This window comes from Cinclus cinclus, chromosome 4 (assembly GCF_963662255.1).
Source record: "Cinclus cinclus chromosome 4, bCinCin1.1, whole genome shotgun sequence".
NCBI lineage: Eukaryota > Metazoa > Chordata > Aves > Passeriformes > Cinclidae > Cinclus > Cinclus cinclus.
Genome location: NC_085049.1, coordinates 20281477 through 20302732, shown reverse-complemented (window position 1 = coordinate 20302732; position 21256 = coordinate 20281477). Strand labels below are relative to the sequence as shown.

Genomic DNA, 21256 nt, shown 5'->3' with positions numbered 1-21256 from the left:
CCCCCGGCTCCATCCGGGCACCCTCTCGCGCGCGCGCGCGCGCCAAAGCCGTGTCACAACTTTCTGCCCCCCCGCGCGGCGGATCCCGGCGCGCGCTCTCTCCCAGGAAATATAGTCCCTGCCCGGGCCCGGCTCCCGGCCCGGCCCCGCTGGAGCGGCCCCGGGGGCCGGCGGGGGGCGGCGGGGCGAGCGCAGGGCGGGGCGGGGCGGGGCGGGCCGGGCGGGGAGGGGGGGGCGCGGGCGGGGGCGCGCGGGGAGGGGCCCCCCCCGCTCGGCGGAAAGTGAGTAACGAGTCCGCGTCCCCAGCGAAGAGGCGAACAACTTGCCGTGCACACCGGGTACTTGTGTCTGCCGGCTGTCCTGCCGCTTCTCCTTAGTATTGTTGTTCTTGGTGCCGCCACTCCTTTTCTTTTTTAATTTTTAAATTTTTATTTTTCCCTGGCTTTCCTTTTTATTTATTTATTTTATATATTTTTTAGTTACTTTAAGAAATTTTCTTCCATTTTTCCGCGGAGGGAGGGGTGGCTGCCTTGGCTGGCTGGAGGGTCTGTTGCAAAAAGCGGGAGAGAAAAAACAAAAACAAAACAAAAAAGCCAAAAAGAAAAGAAAGGCAGGAAAAAAAAAGCCAAACAAAACCAAACCAAAAACCAAACCAAAAAAAAAACCAAAACTTCACTCGGATCTGAAAGTGGCAGGAAAGTGCCTGGCAAGTTGCAGGGATGGAGCTACACAGCTTGCAGGAGGCGTTAAAAGTGGAAATCCAATGTCACCAGGTAAAAGAACGAACGGCCGAGGCAGCCAGCCGTGCTGTGCCTGCGGTCGGGGCTCGCAGGAGCGGTGCTGCATGTTCGGCGAGAGCCTTCGCGGCGCAGCGGCCAGGGGAGGGGGGCGCGGCGGGGACCCCCGGCCCCCCGCCGCAATGGCGAGCACTTCCCCGAAGTACTTCAGCGGCTTGTTTGGCTGAGTTGTGTGTGCGTGTTGTGGAGATGCGGAGTCAACGCTGCAGTCGGTGCTGGTGTGAGTGCGTGAGTGTGAGTGTGCGTGTGTGTGTGTGTGCGTGTGCGTGTGCGTGTTGGAGAGATTAGGACGAGACTTGAATATTTATGAGCTTTGCTTGAAACTGACTCGCAGTGTTTACTTGCCTCTTTGTTCCTTACCCCCCTCCCTCCCCCGTCCACACACATACATACATTTTAAAAAAATCCATTAAACTTGAAACACTTTCTAATTCCTCCTTTTTTGGGGGTGATTTTTTTTTTTTTTTAAATAGAAACTAGTTGCACAGATGAAGCAAGATCCACAGGTAAATGCAGATTTTTTTTTTTTCCTCTTCTTCAGTATTTTATCCCTGCCGTAATAAGCGCAGTTGTGCTGGGACAGCAGGATGAGAAACTTTATCAGTAAGAGATCTCATTTCGTAGTCTGCACTGAGCTTTCTTGCTAAGGAGGGTGTTTTGTGTGTGCATGCTTCTGTACGGCTTCGGTGGAATGGTTTTGCCTTTGAACAATTTCTAGCTCGCAAGTTTATTCATTACTGGGGTTAGTTTGCACTTTGCCTTTAATATGCGTCTTGTTGCCGTTTTTGCAGAACGGGGATCTTAAGAAACAAATCCATGAAAGGCAATCAAGAATAGCAGCTCTTAATGAGAAACAAGTAAGGAACAGATCGATTCAGTTGTGTTTGGTTTTTCTTCTTGTTTTTACGATGCACTATCTAAACATCCGAAAAGTGTCTGCGTTAGCTGAAAAATACTGGCGGCAGGGGATATAACATCCATTTTCTTTTGCATAGAGTCAGAAAATGCATGTTTTCATAATGAGGTCGGATTCTCTGATGTCTTGCTGGGGGAAAGAATTATTTCAGTACTAGTAGTAAAAAGAGAAGCAGTAGTTAAAACGCAAGAAAAAAAAGAGGCGTCCATTTTGAGTTGGTCGACATGTTTTAGGAATATGGAAAATTCTCCTGTCTTGGGTTACTTTGTGCACTTCTGTGTAATGTGCAGAGCAAGAGTTAGGAAGGAAGAGGCTGGAGCCCCGTTTGGAGCCATTTCTGGGTTTAATTGCAAAACTGATTTTTATTGATCACTTTATTTCTTTTCTCCTTGTTTTTTTTTTCTCTTTTCTTTTTTTTTTTTCTTCCTTTTTTTTTCCCCCCCTCCTCACTTGCCTTTCTCTTCCCTTGGTCTGATCTGACGTGTTAGCTTTTGATTCGAGTTCACTTAGGCACTTTCACTTTTTTCTACCCTTTCCAAAAACACGAATAAAAACAGATTAACCTGTTTCAGCTGCCGGGGGGAGGGGGAGGAAAAAAAAACAACCAAAACCCACCAAAACGGAGGAGAGAAACAAAACAAACCGGGAACCTTACTCCCTGCTTCCTCCCCTTCCCTCTCTCCCCCCGCCCTTCCCAAAGTTTCTCGTCGCTGTTTTTGTGCCGGGTGGCCCCCGTGCCGCTGCTCTGCCCGAGAGGAGCCCGGGAGGAAAGTTTAGGAGCGGGGGGCGGCGCGGGCGCTCAGCACCGCGGACAGCGCCACTCGCATTCCCGCTCGCCCCGCGCACCCCCCCGGCCTCTCTCCCGGCACTTCCAGCGCGGGAAAGGCAGCTGGAAAAGCCAGCGGGAGATCTGCCGGCCCGAGCCCCGCTCTCCATCCCGGGGCTGAACTTTCCGTGCGGCCCCCGGGCCCTCCGCGGCGGTGGCGGGTCGCTGTGCTCCCGCTGCCCGGCCTGGAGCGCGGCCCCTCCGTTCAGCACCGGGGCTGCGGACAGCGCCCGCCAGCCCTGAGCCGCCCTTCCCTCCCTCCCGACCGGGGGACACCGAACGGGGACGCGTGTGCCGCTCCCCCGCTTTCCCCCGCCCCTTTTTGTTTGGTTGGTTGGTTGTTTGTTTCTTGTTTTTTAATTTTCTTTCTTTGTTTTATTTATTTATTTGGTGCGTGTTTTGTTTTGTTTTGCTGAGTTGCTGTTAAAGTTGCGAAGTGCCTGTGTGATGCGTGCCTGCGGGCGATGGCTGCACGCCACCCTTTTTCTCCCAGTTTATTGTAATGAGAATTGGTCAGCACTCTCAGTTTGGTAGTGGAAGCTTCCATTTTGTGAGGAAGGGGTGTTGGTTCCTCCTAACATGGAGAAAAGTCTGCGGAGTTTGCCGGTGGGGGATGGGGCCCCATTCATGCTGAACATTACCATTTTGATTGCTTTGATGCCATTTTTGGAGGGGGGAGGGGAGAGAATACCCTACTCAGCAGAGCACAAAGATGTTTAATCACTGTGTAGAATCAAATCAGATAGTTTCTTTTTTAAAGCAAATCTGGCACTACATGATGTGTAAGGGCTGTTAGTCCTTGTTTTGCAGTGTAAAACAGCAAATTGTTGACTCTAATGCTACTGTATTGGGTAGAACCTTGTTTTTTTGTTTTGTTTTGTTTTTTTGTTTTTAATAAGGTAAAAGCCTTTCCTGCAACAATGCATCTTTATGTGTTGTTTCTTAAATATCTAAATAGTTTTGCTGTTCTAAGTGGGTATTTGGAACATAGATTTGATCATTTCCCCCTATATTGTAGCAACTATTTCAAGGCTGTTTAAATTTTTATGATCGTAGTAAATGAGAAGCTATTTATTATATGTCATGTTGGAATTTAGATAAGGCAGAGAGAGACACATTTGAAAATTCAGTTTGAACATTCTGATTCAGCTTGGGGAAAATGGTTTTTGCTAAGCTTGCACAGCATATTTATGTGTAATCCAAACTAACTAGTAAACAATCGTTGTGTATTTATGACTTACCATTCTCATAGTCTTGTAAATAAACCTATAGACCATGAAGTAATTAAGCATAAAATACCTAAATGCTGCAAACAGAAAACTTGGCCTAGCAGGAAACCTCCTATTTTTAGGTAAAACCCTAGATTTCTTTCACTGTTTTCTACATCCTGTGCAACAAGAGCGCATAATTAAGAGCCTGGCTGGTGGTGTGGTGTCCTCGTGCTCCAGACTGCCACCTCCAGAAGTCTACACTGAAATCTTTCTCGGGTCACAAGTGAAATGAGTTTGGAGGTCTTAGCTTGTGACCAGGTTACAAACTCATCATGTAACTTTGCAGACTTGCTATAATTAGCAGTTGCTTCTTAGGTAATGGCTGGTAAATGAGCTCTATGTCCTTGAGGGTATAGAGAAGGAGCAGTGAGGACCCCTGAGATGACAGATGGGCTAATGGTGGAGCTGTTTGGTGGTTTCAAGCCTTCACTCTCATGAAAACACCAGTGTAAATTTTAATAGGCAGTTCAAGTAGGGAGGTTATTTTTACATGTGTATTTACATTCCTTCCTCCTTTATCCCTCCAAAGGTTTGTTTAGGCACAACTGATTCATAATTCAATAATGTATACCTTTGATTGTACATGCACTGAATACAAAAGACGCTAAAATTGCATTTCAATTTAATTGCACATGTTAATGATGAAACAGTAAAACAAACCAAAAACCCCCATCTACACCTGCTAGGAGCATAGCAGGAGTGAGTGTTATCTCTCAGTGCCCCTATTCATCACTTTTCACTGGCTACAATGGCATTTGTGGCAACGTGTGCTTTTCTTGAAAGTTACAAATGAAGGTAAGAAAGAACTGAATGACAAACTCAACTTTTTAGGGAAATTTATGAAGTAGGCTTTTACATACAGCTGGATTTAAAGTTGCATCCTAATTAAGGATCCCTGGCTAGTCATCAACGTTTCTTTTTTTGTTGGTGGGTTAGAGAAATACAGAATTTAGCATAGTTTTAGTATTTTTCAGTGTCTTCAAATAAGTACTGTAAATCCATAATTTTCATTACTGGAAGACAACAGCTTCAATCAGGTCTTAATTTGGCATCCGACTCAGAAAGACAAGTTAGACTTCTGTCACAAGTACATCCTTCAGATGCTGTAGCTTTGATTAATTGTAATCACATTTGAGAGCGGGTTACCTCTTCTTTAACAAGATATGATGTGTGAAGACTCCATTAATTAGTCCGGTGGTTTTACACCTTCAATCTACAGCACATACAGAGCAGCAGTAACATTTTTATCTAAATTGTCAAGCAACAAGCATTTATATGTAAATAAAAGGGCCATCATAAGAGCCAGCATTGACCTTAATAGTACACCAGAGGTGCTCTGCTGTATGTGTTTCTTCCTCTTTATGTCCTTAAAGAGTTGTTAAGAGTCTTTTAATTCTAGAAAGTTGTCTCTTATTAATTAATAGATCAGGCTAAAAAAATAAACAAATCTTTGACCTCCATTGGAAGCTCCTTTTTACTTGTCCCTCCTTACTGACGTGATAGGTAGCAAGCCAGGTCTTTAACAATGAACAGTAGTGTGGGCTACTATATTTTTGACTATGATGAAATCTGAATTCAGACAGCCTGTCCTGGAGCACAGTAATAAAAATGTGCCTTCCTGAAAGACGTTATGCCATTCATATGTGTGCTGCCTCATTTCTTTACCATAATTAACTGTCTATGCAGAAAATCAACATTAGTTTCAGGCAGACTTTCCCAGCCTGTGCTATTGCTGGTTTGGGGTCTTTTTGGGTAGTATATCGGAAATGAAATCACTGACTGTATTTTGCCTGTGGTGATCACCAGCAAAGCCTGTTCGTGGAAAGTGTTAGACTTCTTAAAATTGAAGTACAGTTCTTATGCAATTTTTTGGAGATGGTTTAGCTAAAGATATCTTATCGTGCTGATGTTGTCTCTTTGTTTTGGGGAAGAGGAGGAAGTGGATTTTGGGTTTGTTGAAGTTCATGCTGGGCTGTGCCTGCAAACGGCAGCTTTGTTTACATGAGTTAAAGGGTAAATTATTGATATTGCCAGAGCTCAGTATTTCTGGCTGGGTTCTTTCAAAATGATTAAGGTAAAATAAGGGTTATGAGTTTCAGTGGAAACTAAAGTAAAATCTGAAAGGCATTTCCAGATTGAGTTGAACTTGATGTCAAACTCTGACCCAAGGTATGCACAGCCCTCCCTATTGGTGTGGCAAGAATTGCATCCATGGATGTCAGGGGAGGCTGTATGGTGGGCTCCCAGGTGGAGTATTAAACTTTTCTATCACTGCACTGAGTCTAGAAACACAAAGACAACAGGTGTTGAATGTGAGCTTGACTTTGCCCTTCTTCTGCGTCTTGATGTCCTGCTAACTTTGCTGGGAATCCTGAACAACTGCAGAATAAAATGAACTTACTGGATCAGAGTAAAGATTAGTTCTGGACTGTAATTCAGAAAGCTCCAGTTCCCAGAAAATTACAGGTTTGTTTGTTTGTTTGTTTGTTTTTTTATCTTTTTTTTGTTTGTTGGGTTTTTTGTCTTTTTTTTTGTTTTGGGGGTTTTTTGTTTGTTTTTTTTTTTTTTTCTTTTTAGTTGCAAAATCAGGTGGCAATGTATTGCTCGTTTTGCCATCTGTAAAAAGAGGGAAAAAACTAGGGAAGGAATTACCTTCAGCTCCTTGGAGGAGTAACTTAGGAATATAGTTTGCGTAATGACAGTCCTAGCATTCTGTGCTTTCAGTAACAGCATACTGAGATTCCCATGTCATATTGGAGAAAAAGGGTAATAAAGGATATTTTCATGGAGGAATGGAATATGACTTTCAGCCTGCTATTAGGTTGCCCTTATAAAGACTCATGGAATTTACACATCAGTAACAAAAAATTGTACTAGAGGGGTTAGAACCCCATTTTGTTTGGTAGCTGCTGGACTGGCATGGGAAATGCTATTTCATTCCAGCATTTTTCTTTGAGTGTATACTTTTCTCTACTTGTACAGTATATCACTTGGCAGGACTAACTGTTGAAAAGAGAATGTTACATTCATTCTAACAATTTAAAAGAGTTCACTTTGATATTTTACCCACTTAAAACACCTGCTGTCAGAACAGTACAATTGATTTCAATTAACTTTGAATTTCTTCAATAAGATGACTCTTATAATAACTCCAGTAATCCCATGATGCCTCATTAGAGGAGCTGGCTATGATGATTATCCCTGTGATTTAGCAATTTTTTTCCTTACAATGCCTTTGTCTATTCAGAAAAAGGAATTATGCCAACAATACCTTTTTATTTCATATCTGGTTTTACGCTAATGACACTTGCTACCTGTTGCACACTAAAATATATAATTTATACTTTCAGCAAACAGGTATTTGTTCAGATGTACTCAATACTTTAGCTGGGAGACTCTTTTAAAGAAACTTTAGTTCTGTGTAGGACCTCTGTGTCTTGGAGTTCGAATTTGTTTTAATTTTTGTGTGGGTACTTGGGTAGCTGTTAAGTGGTGCTTTTACAGGAGTCTTTGTCAGGAGCTCGAGTATGATAGAACCAAATCTCCACTGGTTCACACCATGTGTGTGGCTCATCCAGAACAGTATGTCATGGCAGATGTTTGAACCAGTTCATCTTGTTTCAGGATCTGGTGCACAGACTCCTTGTATCTGTGGAAGAAAAGGGGGAATGTCTTCTTTCCACAGCATGATGTTAGAGAAGAGTTTTGAGTGGTGGTTTTAAATGACATTTCCAATAGAATACTGCATCAGTCTAAACACTTCTGCTATGTTCAAGCAAAGAAAACCCCTTTTCATCTAATTTGCAGATCTGATTTTCAAGTTGAAAGCATGAAGGCATATAAAGACATGTTCATACAAAGTTACTTTTAACTTTTCCTTCTATGCCTTTCTCTGTGTGATCAAAGGATATGCAGCATTTTTGTACTTGATTATAAAATTATGCCTCCCTCTCCCCTCTACCCCCAAAATAAAATCTGAAGCACCAAAATTTTTTTTAAGCAATAGAGTTAGAAGATAGAAATTTGCAAATTGGTAAGACAAGGCCACAGTAAATGGTGTATGTGTGGCCACGATGTCAAGGAGGCCAACTGGTACACACAGAGGAGTTGGAGGTAATGGAAGTATGAATATAGGCTGCAAGTTTAAGATAAGAACAAAGAAGAAAACAAAAAAGAACCAGAAATGGACTAATTGAAATGCAAATTTGTCATTCTACCATTAAAGTAGACAGTTATTTCAGTGTAATAGACTCATATTTGGTCTATCCAATCCTCATCACACACTTCTCTTATGTGTCTATGTGCATATATATATGTATATAACATGTATTTTTTTAACTTAAGGTGGTACTACTTTTTTATTTCACAAAGTACATTTTAACTCAAGAAGAATAAAAATGTTTTATCTCCCACCCCTCTGCTTTTTGAATCAACTGCTTATTGTTATGCAGTAGCAATTTCCAGAGTGTCATATGAAATTGCTGATGCGGCTTAGTTCTCGCTCCAACCTGCAACTGCCAATAGTAAGCATCTATTGAAATCTGATATGTACCACAGGGCTTTTTGCACATGTGCAGGCAGACCCTTCTGGTTAATAGACAGAGGACTAGGAAATAGGAGCATGTATTTTCCTTTCTTTGACTCATGGAGAACTTAAATACATGTCCAAGTTTAAACTACAAAACAATCATTTGACTGAATTAAAGCAAACTAGAGAACTGACCATAAGTGCAGCTGCAGTAAAATCAAAACAATAAGTACTTGAGAACTCTGTAGATATGATGGGTGGTGTTAATTTAGGCTTTTGAGAGGCAATCTTATTTTCAGAGTTGTAATTCAGTTTTAAGAGCCTGGGCATTGAGGCTCTTGCCAGAACAGTGTGTTCACCTGAGGGTTGGTCTGATTGCTTGTGTTTAATTGAGAGAAGCATATAATTGGCCTTGAAACAGAAGTTAAGTCTATATTGTGTTTAAGTTATTTTTGTTTCCACATTGATTCAGCTTGATCCTTTGTGATGTAGCTTATGTATTATCCAGGGAGAAGGAGTGGAATTGCCTTTCTGTGCAACTCAGCTATTGATGACAAATCTGATAAGGTTACAGAAAGTGAAATTGTATATTACATTTCAAATAATTGAGTCAAGTGAGAATCATTGATACTTGTAACATGCAGCAGAGATTAACCTACATTTTCTATAATGTTCTGTTTTTCTAAAGCACTTCAAATCAGCTAAGATTGCCTAAAGATTTATTGGTGAGTTAAAGCTTTTCTAAGAATGAGGAAGAGAGAAGCTTCCATTCTCAGAAATGTACAGACTTGAGTGTCTCTGTGTATAAATTTGCTTCTGTGTGTGTGTGTGTGGTTGGGTGTGAGCATAAGGTCTTTCTCTTTGATATCGTTCAGGCAGAAAGCCAATATGCGCATGTAAATGAGCCTGAAAATGTAATTAAAAATATATACATACTGGGGACTGCAGTACTGAATTTAGTATGAGATGTGGGTTATAAAGTGACAAGTAACATTTCCTAAATAATCGCTGATACTAACTCTCATCTGTGATTTATGCATCTTGTGTGTTATTAAGTGCCAAACAGATAAATGCTGAAATTATATTTTTAGATATCGTTTCACCACCATTACTGAAAGTAAAGTACATCTTGCCCATTTGCTTCCCTTCAACCAAAACAAAAGCCAAAATATACCTGCCACGCAAGCGTTACTACAGAGACTAAAAGTATTTTACTTAAGGTCAGATAAAGACCTATTTGATAACATATCTTTCCTGGCAATAAAATGTGACAAAACAGACTTACTTGTGAATATATTAGATCAAGGAAATTCTGCAAATTATTAACGCGCATCTAGGAACTCGTATACAGATGGAAAAAGAGAATGATTGCCGGGGGAAAGACGTAAACAATTTTGTCCTTTATTTCAGTGTAGATAACAAAGGCTCACACATAAAAGCCTGTATGAGCAGCACCTCAGAAACCCCAAACTTTAAACAAGAAGCCAGTTTTCTTTGCTTGAAAGTATTTTCTAAAAGTTAGGTCAGAGTGCTGGGTACAGAAGGTAATGTTTCTGCTCTCCAGCTTAGGGAGAAACTACTTGGAAAAGCATTTATTTTGCATTTAAAAAAATACAGGTGGAGTCCAGATGCATTTCTATCAACAGCTCCGCAGCCCATAAATATATCCAACCTAAGCCAATGCCTTATTTACATTATTTTATTAACATTCTTTGCTGAGTGGGCTTGAATGGAACACAGTCTCTCATATAGAGGATCTAATTATAAACACAAGGGACAGAACCAAATAAGCAGCCTTTAAAGGGAAAAGAGTCTGGCAGCTTTGTTTAAAGTGTCCTTTAATGAACTTCTTTAGCAGCTTGTATCTTAGCAACACATTTTATTACATACCAGTGCGGGAGAAGCAGTTTGCAGATGGAGTTGCACACAGTAATTTATTTCCCCCCTTTTCCCTTTTTTTTTTTTTTTTTTTTTTTCTCCTCTGTGGTGACTCAACTGGAATGTGCAGAGTAGCTTTTCTAACACTGATAGCTCACTTGAAATCCCTGATTGGTTCATTTGTATCTTCTCTGTTTTGTTAGTTGATGAAAAAGGCATTTATTATGGTAAATGCATACTGATTTTGTGTGCTCTTAGAAATTCAGATATGACTGTTTTGAATAGGCATGGATTTAAATGGAAAACACCCCTAGTTTTTTTCAGTGCACTTTTTTCCCATGGATGTGTTCCACTCGGTACTCGTCCTCATTGCAAACACCAACGAGTTTCCACATTTGGAAGTTTTGGAGTTGTTTTAATCTCTCATCTTTCCCCCTCCAAAACTAATTGGAGTATAGGAGTGACAGAAGCATTTACAGTCTTTATTTTTTTTTTTGTCTTCTTAGAAAACCTGGCACTTAAACTGCAAATATATTAAAAAAGCGCTGCTGTTTCAAAAACCAATTGAAATTCTGCTCTACTGTCCCTCCTTCAAATGACCTACGGGGCTTATCTTTGTTGAAAGATACTTTTTGTTCTCTCCACTACTAATTGCAGACCAAGTTCTCATCATATGTTTTGAGTGAAAAAATATGTGACTAGTTCTTTTTCAATAGGGTCTTTGGAGGAATGTGGTATTACTGAAGATGAGTATGAGCAATACAATTTAGACTTCATCATTTTTTTCTTACAAATTAAAGGGGAAAAATGCCTTTATTGAGCAAACTAAATACTATTCAATTTACATTTTCTGCTGGCTAGGCAGGTGTAAGTCCAGAAATATATTTCCCTGGAGTTCACTGGAGTTACCCAGAGTTTGCACTGGTGTGATAAAAATCAGAATATTACCAGAGGGAGAAAAGCAGGTGAGGAAGGGAGAGGGAAGATGAAGGCAGTCCAGAGTGTTAGAAGAACCCACAGAAGATGGAGATTGTTGGCTTAAAGATACTGCTCTTGGGGATGGCTTCATTAAACTTCAGTTAAGAGCTAAGCTAGGGGTTGATATTAAAAAGACAAAACCTATCCGTTTCACAAAGTCCATTGATATTTGCAAGTAGACAGGAGATGTTTTTTTAAAGAGATGGAATTTTTTCTCTGCCTAACATTAGTGAAATATAAATGCATTTCCATTAACTGGCAAACTATTACATTTCTTGAGTCTTTATTTCAAAAAAGCCGGTTTCCTTTCACTCCAAAATATGGATGGATGGATCTCTCCAGTTTCCTGGTTTCAGTATGTCAGGTGACAGCCTGCCTCCTGTCCCTTTTTGGTCTGCAATATCTCAGTCTTAGTAGCAGCATAAAGAAGTCCTTTGAACTTTAAAAGCAGTAAGAGAGGTAAAGAATGGAGAGGTAAAGGATGCAGTCCCACTCGCCTTTAAACGTTGGTGATACTGGTTTTAAAACAGAAGGATGTCCTCTGGAGCCAAAAGTGTTTCAGTTGCCTTGTGATTTACTTACCTTTTCTTTCACAATTCAGCCCACTGTTAATTAACTCAACTTGGATTTAAAAATTCTAATGTGGAGGAATGCACTAGAATCTTGCACAGTCACCAGGATTAATGATGGCAGACTGAACTGCCAAACAAGCTAAATCATGAAATTTGCAATATTGCTAGACAAAGGCTTATTTCTTTTTTTTTTTTATTTTTTTTGGTAGCTGTAGGTCCCTAACAAAAGGGACCTGCCATTACTCAATTCATGTCCTGTCATGAGAAATAGTATTTATGCCAGGCACGGTGTTTGAAGACCATGTCTTAGGTTAATTTTTTAATGTGTTAGAGCTTGGAATACTTAAGTGAGGTATAAAAACAAGGGTCTTAACATACTAAGAAATTTCCTTCAGAAATGTTGCAGTAAGAGAGAACAAAATTAACTTTATTTTCTGAAACATTTAGGAAGGAATCAGGAACCTGTGTATCAGATTGGCTAAAACAAATCAGCAAGATCCAGTGTTTCCTTGTTCCTTCAATAAAGAAAAAAAACACCATTTTTTTTCCCCAGAAGCACAAACATTTCTAGAAACTTCTTTAACCCTCTGAGTGCTAGCACTGTACCTCATTACAGAAGTACTTTTAGTAAAGGAAACTTAAAGGAACCTCCATTCCCAGATGAAGCAAAGACTCATTTATAAACAATGAGAACAGGAACAATAGAATGCTGAGTGCATTCTGCATGAATAATATAACTAAGGATTGTGATTTTTGTATGCCAAACTCAGTTTGGGAGTGCAGTGTTTAGCTGACTTGTTTATTTTGGAGACTGGTCCCTTCTCTCCACCACGTGCATGTGCAAACACACACACATGGAGGCCTTGCACTGATGGTTAAAGAGTGGAGTCATCAGCAGCTCCTAGCTGTGGTGTTGAGACTCAGATGTAAACTCATAAAACTGGTTGAAATTGGGTTGAGATCTAGGCCAGCATTGAGCCTGAGGGAGATGGAGGAAAGGTGGAAGACCTGTTTTGATAATATAGTCTGAGCTTCAGTGTGTATCCTTGGCTGGGAGGCTTCGTTTATATATTTTTAAGTCAGAGAGTTTATGAGGCCTTCAATATGAATTCCTATTTCTGGCATCTTTAGATAGATCATTTTTATTTATGACTATATATGGATTTAAGCTCTCTATTTCAGACCACCTGGTTGAAAAAATTTGGCCATGGTTGGTTATTTTGTATTTTTCCTCCTGCACTTGCTTAATTAAAGTAACTCTCCTAAACATGCTGAAGCTCTCTGGGTCTGGGTCTGTCTTTATCCTGTGTGTATTTAGGGTTTGGCTTAATGAGATTCTCCTCCAGGATTCCCAGACCATAAGGTAATGCAAACAGTGAAGGCAGTAGTAGCTGTTGTTTTCTATACACAGTGGAAAAATAAACTTTCCCCAGAACTCAGCTTTGAGTGAGTTTGCCTACAGTTACAAATACAGAGCAAGTAAGCTGGAATTTTCCTGGCTTGGGCTGCCTGGGGTAGTCCATTTCACCCACTGTTATGAACTTGCTATCCTCTTTTATAGAAAAATAGCATGTAGTTATGAACAAGAAGTTCTTTCCAACCTAAGCCTTTCTGTGGTTCTCTCAAAGTTGAGTTGTTGGGTTATTTTGCTGTTCAGTCCCTGGTTGGTCTTTGAAATTGCCTCCTATTAAACTGAATGCTGTCAAATGATAATGATAGATTTTGTAAGATGATCCAATGTCCTGAAAGCTGGACTAATGTATTTTCTAAAGATCTTCCTACTGTATAGCCCCTATTAGTTCTAGTAGTGTTAGCTAAGCAAAGTGGTGTGCACAAGCTGTGTGTAATTACTATTTCTGATAGTCTTCTATTTTGGTTCAGTGTTTGAAAAAAAAAATTAAATGAGAAGGAAAATGTCTGAAATCTTCATGTTATGATTTCATAGTTTCTTTGGGTTCAGTTGAACTTTGCCTGTTTATACTTCCCAAAAGTCTGGGCCAGGTGTACTTAAGTTCCCTCACCATCCCCAAACTACAAAATTGGCCAATCACTGGTACAACATTTATCTTGATCTCCCAGGTTCTTGCTCTTTCATTAAGCTGTCTTCACTCTAGGTTAGCATCAACCACTGGTTTGCTGATGGACTTTCTCTAAAGGCTGTGGCTAAACCTTTAGATTTTAGTGTCAAAAATTGCTTTAAAAATGTTATTCCGGAACAAAGTCTGAAAAATAATGCTGAAAATTACTACATATTTACTTAATGATTCATTGTTCCTTGAAAGATTTTTTGATCATCAGATAGTTATGTATTCATCAGCTGGCCTGTTCCAACCTATCATAGAAATACATAAAGTTTTCAAAATGCACGGTTTTCAGCAGACTAGATGTGTACAGGACCTGGTGTTTATTAAAATGCAGAGTCTTGACATGACTGAGCTCAGCACTCCTGTAGACTGTTATTATCCACTGAAGGAATTTTGCCTTCTCTAAGGTGAGGATACACTGGGTAGGTGCAATTCCTCACAAGTCATTACACCATTTTCGGCTTAAAAAAACTTGAAATTGGAATTAGTGGATGCTGGACTTCTGTGGGAATTTTATTTGCTGTGTTGAATGTGCAATGAATCAGCCTTAAACAAAAACAATTTGATTGCTTTACTGCTGTCCAATGTTGTTCTGAGGGAACTAACTCTTGTCTAAGAGCATCCCAAAATATTTGTAGTGGAAATGGCTTAGAAAACAAAGTAGGCACAGGGATTTATGTTTCAAGGGCCAGATTCTGCCAAACTCAAGGATGTTGGCACAAGCACCACTCGTATTTTAAAGAGAAAAATCCCCTCCACCTGGTAGAAGATGTGTACAGAGATCAAAACACACAAAGAGCTTGAGAAAACAAATTTGAGGCGGTATTTAGAGCAAAGGGATTAAAATTGAAACTTACAAGATCTTTGTGAACATAGCAGGGAGCTCCTGGTATTTGGATGAGAAATAGAGGTCAAAATTTGAGATGGGAAGATGATTTTCTTTCCCAATTCCTGGCAAAGAGGAGGCTGTGGAGCTTCTGTGGAGGAACTTCTGGCAGGCACACTGTGACTTCATGGATACCCACAACTGTCATAGGTCTTAGCAGTCTCCTTTTCCCACATTTCCTTGTTTCCCAGGAGAAATAGAGAACATTTTACGATTATTTAGCTAATGATGATAGGCAGGGATTCTCTTCTGCAAGTTTGATGCTAGAACGGCTGCACTCCTGTGCACACTTCACTCTTTTATTTGCTTGAAGTTGATACAGTCTTTCATGGAACAAGCTTTTGTTGAATGTGTATCTAGTAAATGTGCAGGAAGCTGAGTTTTAATGTGATTCAAGTCAGTAATGTCAAAATGTCAATCAGTAATATCAAATCAGTAGTCAAAATGCTGTGCATTTTTATTTCTCAAGGCTAATATACTACATCTATTTTTAATTAACACCTGCTATTGGAGGTATGATTGATTTTCCTCTACTGGAGTGTGTTACTAGCATTTTTGTATTCAATTGTCCATGTTAAAATGTTTGAATAACCCTCTATTTAGAGTGACAGTGTCCCCCCTCAGAGTGCTAATTTCAATCTCAATAATTTCAATATTGAAATAACTTACTTTTAATTCCCTGAATGGATGTGTCACTTTGCTTTCCTCACTTGCGTTCCAGGGGGTGTAACATAAAGCTCATCTAGCAAAATGCATGAAGGAACCTCTATTTCTGTTTAGGTAGGCAGACCCACTTCAGCTGGGCAAGGAGAAAAGTACAAAGTGCTGAGAGATGGTGGCATCTCATGCTGTCACTTCCTTAGGACTAAGATGATCAGTTTCTAATGTGGGTGTTTATAATGCTCTCTGAGTAGGACAAGTAGTTGCACAGTGAAAACTGAACTTCTGCCAGTCACTGGTAGTTGTACTGGCTCCCCTCTGACTTCTGTCTTTGCTGTGTGGCTTTGACTCTTTCACCATGAAGGATTTTTAGATTTAGACACAAAGAGATCTTTCTTTGATCTTTTGGAATTCATAGGAAGGTGGTTACACCGCTGTGCAGTGCAGTGGAAGGTCTGGAGAGCAGAACTGTGGGTGCTGAGGACACTGTACGCATCCCAAGGGTTCATGCTATCCATCCCTAGTCTGACCCCAAGGACTGAATGGCTGCTTTTGTGTGGAACGTTACATGTGCTCCAGAAGTGTTCTCTGCTGTTGAGTTTAATCCCAACAGAATCCACTTGGCCCACTCCTGAATTATTTTGTACTGTGAAGCAATGTACAAGATCTACTTTCATCAGATCACAGGGTGATCTGCCTCAGAAATGAGCTACTGACTTGGAAGCAGTGATTAATGTGGATTTTCCCAATGTGTGTTCTTTGCTGGTGGGTGCCTCTGACACTTAAAACAGCACTGTTCATCTCTGGCCCTTCTGGCCCTTTATAATGATATGATGAAGGCTGTGAATGGAGGAGAGGGAGGAAGACAGTTTCCCTGCTTGTGGGCATGGGTGTATCAAGTGCATTCCTCTGTATTCTGCATAATGAGGATGAAGAACCAACCCCTATTTTGTTTTCCCACATTACTCTGAGGGCTATAAATGTTTTATATCCCTAATATCGGGGCCATTTCAGGCCTAATGGAATTCTGGAATCCTACTTAAAGCTTTTATTTTCTTATTTTGAATGTAAGACCTATATCCCACTATGGCTGGGAACACGGTCCCTCAAGGTTAAAGCCTTTTCCATGGCATTATAGTATTTTGGGTTGCAGTCTGAACTTAATTTGTCTGTGTTAACAGAAGTTTGTGCCCATTGATTTTGATATCTTGCTTGAACAGGACATTAGAGGGGCACTTTGGAACTCCTTATATTTCTTAAGAAAATGCCACCACTTCAGTTCATCAGCAGAAATTATTGCCTCTCTTTTCAGATTCCTAATATTTGTATTGTTATCTATTACAAAATACCCCAAAAATTAACGAGGTTCATAAGCACAGTTGAAACTTACTTGACTTGGTTTACTCTGAATGTTTTGCTCACTATAGAAAAATCAGCAAATATAAATGAAAGAGAGCATAGTAGTGCCATTTTTTAATGTTAAGTAATATTGGCTGTTACAAAACAAGGGAACAAATGAGTGGTCTTCCAACATTCTCTTTAAAAAGCCAGTAGCATTCTTTCATCCAGAACTTTACCACTGCTGACCTTCAGTGCTACAAGGAGCTGTTTAGCAGCTGGGTAGAGTATTAAAATGCCAGTGGTACTTCCTCTCACCAGGCTGGGTTGGGTTGTGACCTAATGGTTGGGTTGCACAGGTTGGGCTGTGACCTAATGGTACAGCAGGGTTTGTGCCATGGGCAGCAGGGGAGGGAGGTTCTGCCCCTCTGCCCTGCTCAGGTGAGACCCCACCTGCAGAGCTGCCTCCAGCCTTGGGGTCCCAGCACAGGAAGGACATGGAGCTGCTGGAGTGAGTCCAGAGGAGGCACCAAGGTGATCAGAGGGCTGGAGCAGCTCTGCTGTGAGCAAAGGCTGCGAGAACTGGGATTGCTCGGCCTGGAGAAGAGAAGCTTTGGGGTTACTCAGTTGTGGCCTTCCTCCACCTGAAGGGAACCTGCAAGAAAGATTGAGAGACTACAAGAGCCTAGTGTGACAGGACAATGAAGAAAGTCTTAATACTGAGAGAGAATAGCTTTAGATTAGATGTTAGGAAGAAATTCTTGGCTGTGAGGGTGGTGAGGCCCTGGCACAGGTGCTCAGAGAAGCTGTGTCTGCCTCATCCCTGGAAGTGTCCAAGACCAAGTTGGATGGGGCTTAGAGCAGCCTGGGGCAGTGGAAGGTGTCCCTGCCTATGGGAGAGGGTGGGACAAAATGATCTTTGAGGTCCCTTCCAACCCAAACCATTCTATGATTCTGTGATAAGTGACTCTTTTTTTTTTGCCCAGCAATTCCTCAGCTGCTGCAGGTATAGCAGCTGATTTTATACAGTTCTTGCCTGATACACAGTCATGATTTCCTGCTGCCAGCATGTGTCTCAATGGCATATCACTCTTTCTCCACTGTAAAGAGTCTGCATAGAAACACATGGCTATATCACAGAATTAATGGAGAGCTGTGGATGCTGAGGGTTTGGTGTGTAGTGGGGTTCTTGTGGAGTAACAAATATTTGTTTAAAACTTGTGAGGTACAAGGTGTGTAAAGGTACATTCTTCAGTAGTCCTCTTACTGCAACTACAGTAGAAATGGAGACTGGACATCGTGTTAGTCTCAAAGTGATGAGAAGAATAGGTTCTGGAACAACCAGCCTTTTATTATCCAGGGGAATCTGTTACATGCAAAGATGTTGACGAGCCCTGGCAGGTGAAGAAAACACACAGCAGCTACTTGTTTGTGGGCCATAATGTTTGGAACTATTTCTGCCGATTACAGAAAAAAATGTTAAGGACTGAAAGGATAGCTCAACATGTTAGCCAATCTCTATTTTATGTCATGTGGGGTGTTGGTTCCAGCTGTCATAAACTTCTTGATGGACAGATGTTTTTGTCATATTAAGAAACTGATGTTGAAATTATTTTATGTTCTAGTTCTTATGGCATCAGTTATAGGAGTGTTTCTATAATAAGTTGAATATAGAGAATTTCAAGGCACAGATTGTTCAGTTTGTAGGACAGAATTGTTATTTCCCAGTAAATAATACTGTTTCTGGCACTTCATTTTTCATTTGGATTGTTGTACCTGAAAGAGCCTTGAAGAGCCATGGAACATTTTTTCAGAGTACAGTGCTCCACTCAGATACAGGATCATAAAGAGAGGACTCCCTGTCTGGAGATAGAGGTGACAGTTTAAATCCTGACACTGGTATTTCTTTTTTAGCTGCCAGGAAGCACCAGAAGATGGCATGGTTTGTACAGATGCTTGCTAGAAAGTGAATAAGTGAGCTTGTGAAACTGCTATTAATAATCTTGGGTGGAATGTTTAACGCTGTCGTAAAGAAAAGCAGTGACATGCAGTATTTAATGCAGTATCCTTATTTCTTCTTTCTGCCAGTAAGGGATAGCAGTGAAGTCTAGCTTATCTATCTGTGAATGTCTTTCTGTCTATCTGTCTTTCTGTCTATCTGTCTTTCTGTCTTTCTATCCTTCTCTGAGTTTGGATGGCGCAGAAAATGGGAGAGGAAAAGTGAAAAGAAAGCAAGTGTGATGTAATCTTGGTGAATCATACACTGAAAGGTCAGCCTGACAAAAAGGGGTCTTGATGCTAACTGAAAAAGATGACACCTTTCCTCAATAATTTTGATGAAAAACTTTCTTTATTTCCTCTGTGTCTGTCAGTTCAAGCCTGAGAGCCCAGACTTATCCCTCTTACTTTCCTGTTCTCCCCTCTCACTTCCCAGAAAAAATGTGATGACCACAGGTTATTAGGATACTTGTTTTGCCCTCTGAACTGAAGTGCCAGAGTCGGCTAGCTTCAGAGGTTCAGCGTTTAAAGATATTTCATCTTAACATTCCTAATGTTGGAAGAAGTAGGAGTGTATTTTAAAAGCTGTGTTTGTAGGATTCTGTGGGACCAGCAGGCTCTGCCTAGCCTCCCATCATTTACTGAATCCAAAGTTTTCTTTCATGCAGGTGAAACTGGTGAAGGTTTTTATCAGTTATGAAAGGGTGCCTCAGTGGAGTAGTTTGAGATTGTGGACTAACTGGTTAATATTTCTCTAGCCTTTTTGAAGTGTAAAGAACTACAAAAATGTTAAAAATTATTTGTTAAAAAATAATTAGTACGGGATAAGAAACAGTTGAAACTATGTCCCCTACTGTAATTGTTTCAGCATGTTACATGCTTTGGCTGATAATCATAAAGTCATAGAATCACAGAATTACTTAGGTTGGAAAACAGCTGTCAGATTATTGTGTCCAATTTTGGACGTGTCAACACCACCATGGCACCAAGTGCCACATTCAGTTGTTTCTTGTTCACTGACACTGCTTTGTAAAACTCACGGAACTGTCTGGTTGTGGTTTATAGCACACAGTTGCTTTGATTTTTTATTTTTTTTTAATTGACTAACCAGGCTCTGGTACTGCCTTTTTAAGGACATGTTGAGTTAAGCTCTGTGACTTGGTCTTTTATGAATTTTTGAGGTAAAGAGCTTAATATAGAGACTGATTCTCATGTATGGCAGGAATAACTGCAGAATTTGGCAGGATGTTGTAATGTGGAACTGCTTTTAGACTGAGCACACTATTTACAGGGGTTGGGGGTACTTGAAATTTGCTGTTTGCCATCCTGTAATCTTTTTTTTTACCAATGGGACATATGAATCCACAAGGACATCTCAGGGATGGGTCATATTTTCTGCACGTTTAAAATGTTGAGAGATCTTTGCATTTATGCTTCTGAGAGAACTGAAGGAAGGTTTGCTTTTTTGCAGACTTTTTTTTTTTAAATCTGATTTTATTAGACTAGTTAGTAGTTAGAAGTAAACATTCTGTTCAGTCACTTTGGAACTTTTAATCTGCGCAGTACAATGTGAATCACTTTGGAGATGGAATACTTCCAAGAATAAAGAGTCTATAGATGATGCAACAAAATGAATTTTCGAGCTGAAACTCCACTAACCACAGCAGGGGGTGGTAAATGCTGTGCTTCTATAAAGCTAACATTATATGATTACAGTCAGAAGCTTGTAAGGATTACGGGGCATCAGGGTTTCAGTGAGTTCTACATCTGTAGGTGCCTTGGCTCTCCAGTGTGCTCGTTGCTGTGCTCCTTGTGGCATAAGGAGCAATTCTGTGAAGTGCAGTTCTGCTCAGAGAAGTGTCGGCCACACTTTCCTGGCTCAATACATCTGCATTTTGCTGTGGAGCAAATGATGCAGAATTGGATTTTCAAAAGCTTTGGACAGCGTCCCAGTGTTCCTGACAAACCTATCTGTAACTACAGTCCCATGAGGCTGTCGTCGCAGGAAGGACTGATCACAGCAGCACGCCTGGTCCCTGTCCCCAGGTCCTTGATCAGGGAAGTTCCTGTCTTTCCAGGACTGGCTTTAGTCCAGCAGGCCCCAGGGTTAGTTCTCACTGCCTTCATTGGGCTACAGATCAGTCCTTGACAACTGAGACAGTATGGGTTTAAAATGGGAAAACATGTTTACATCCAGTCTCAGAGATACTTAAACATACAAAAGTTTCACTCAGATTAAGAAAACCCCCAATGATAAAGCCAAAGGTCAAGTAGTGACCTGTAAAGTTTCAGATGAGGGTGAAACATTGGTGCTGCAAAGCAAAGGAAAGCAAAGAGATGTTTCACCTGATTGGGAGCCTGGAGTCAGCACTAATTTTGCAAACAGATATTTCTAAGGCCAAGTTATGCATGTGTGGAAATTTAATAGTGTTGTTTTGAATAGGTGTTTGAATTGAATAGGTGTTGTTTTGCTTTTTTTAACAGAAATTGCCAGTGGAAATTTTTCTTTATTGTTGACCTTCAA

The 21256-nt window shown here is 40.6% G+C and overlaps 1 protein-coding gene across 1 annotated transcript in view; it reads left to right on the top strand.

Moving 5' to 3' along the window:
- Positions 1 to 283: 283 nt before the first annotated feature.
- Positions 284 to 21256, top strand: part of PHF21B (PHD finger protein 21B) — a 157771-nt gene continuing 136798 nt past the window's right edge. The window contains 3 exon segments of the mRNA XM_062490881.1: positions 284 to 773; positions 1271 to 1303; positions 1589 to 1654. Coding sequence (XP_062346865.1) covers positions 720 to 773; positions 1271 to 1303; positions 1589 to 1654 — 153 coding nt within the window. The 5' untranslated portion in view covers positions 284 to 719.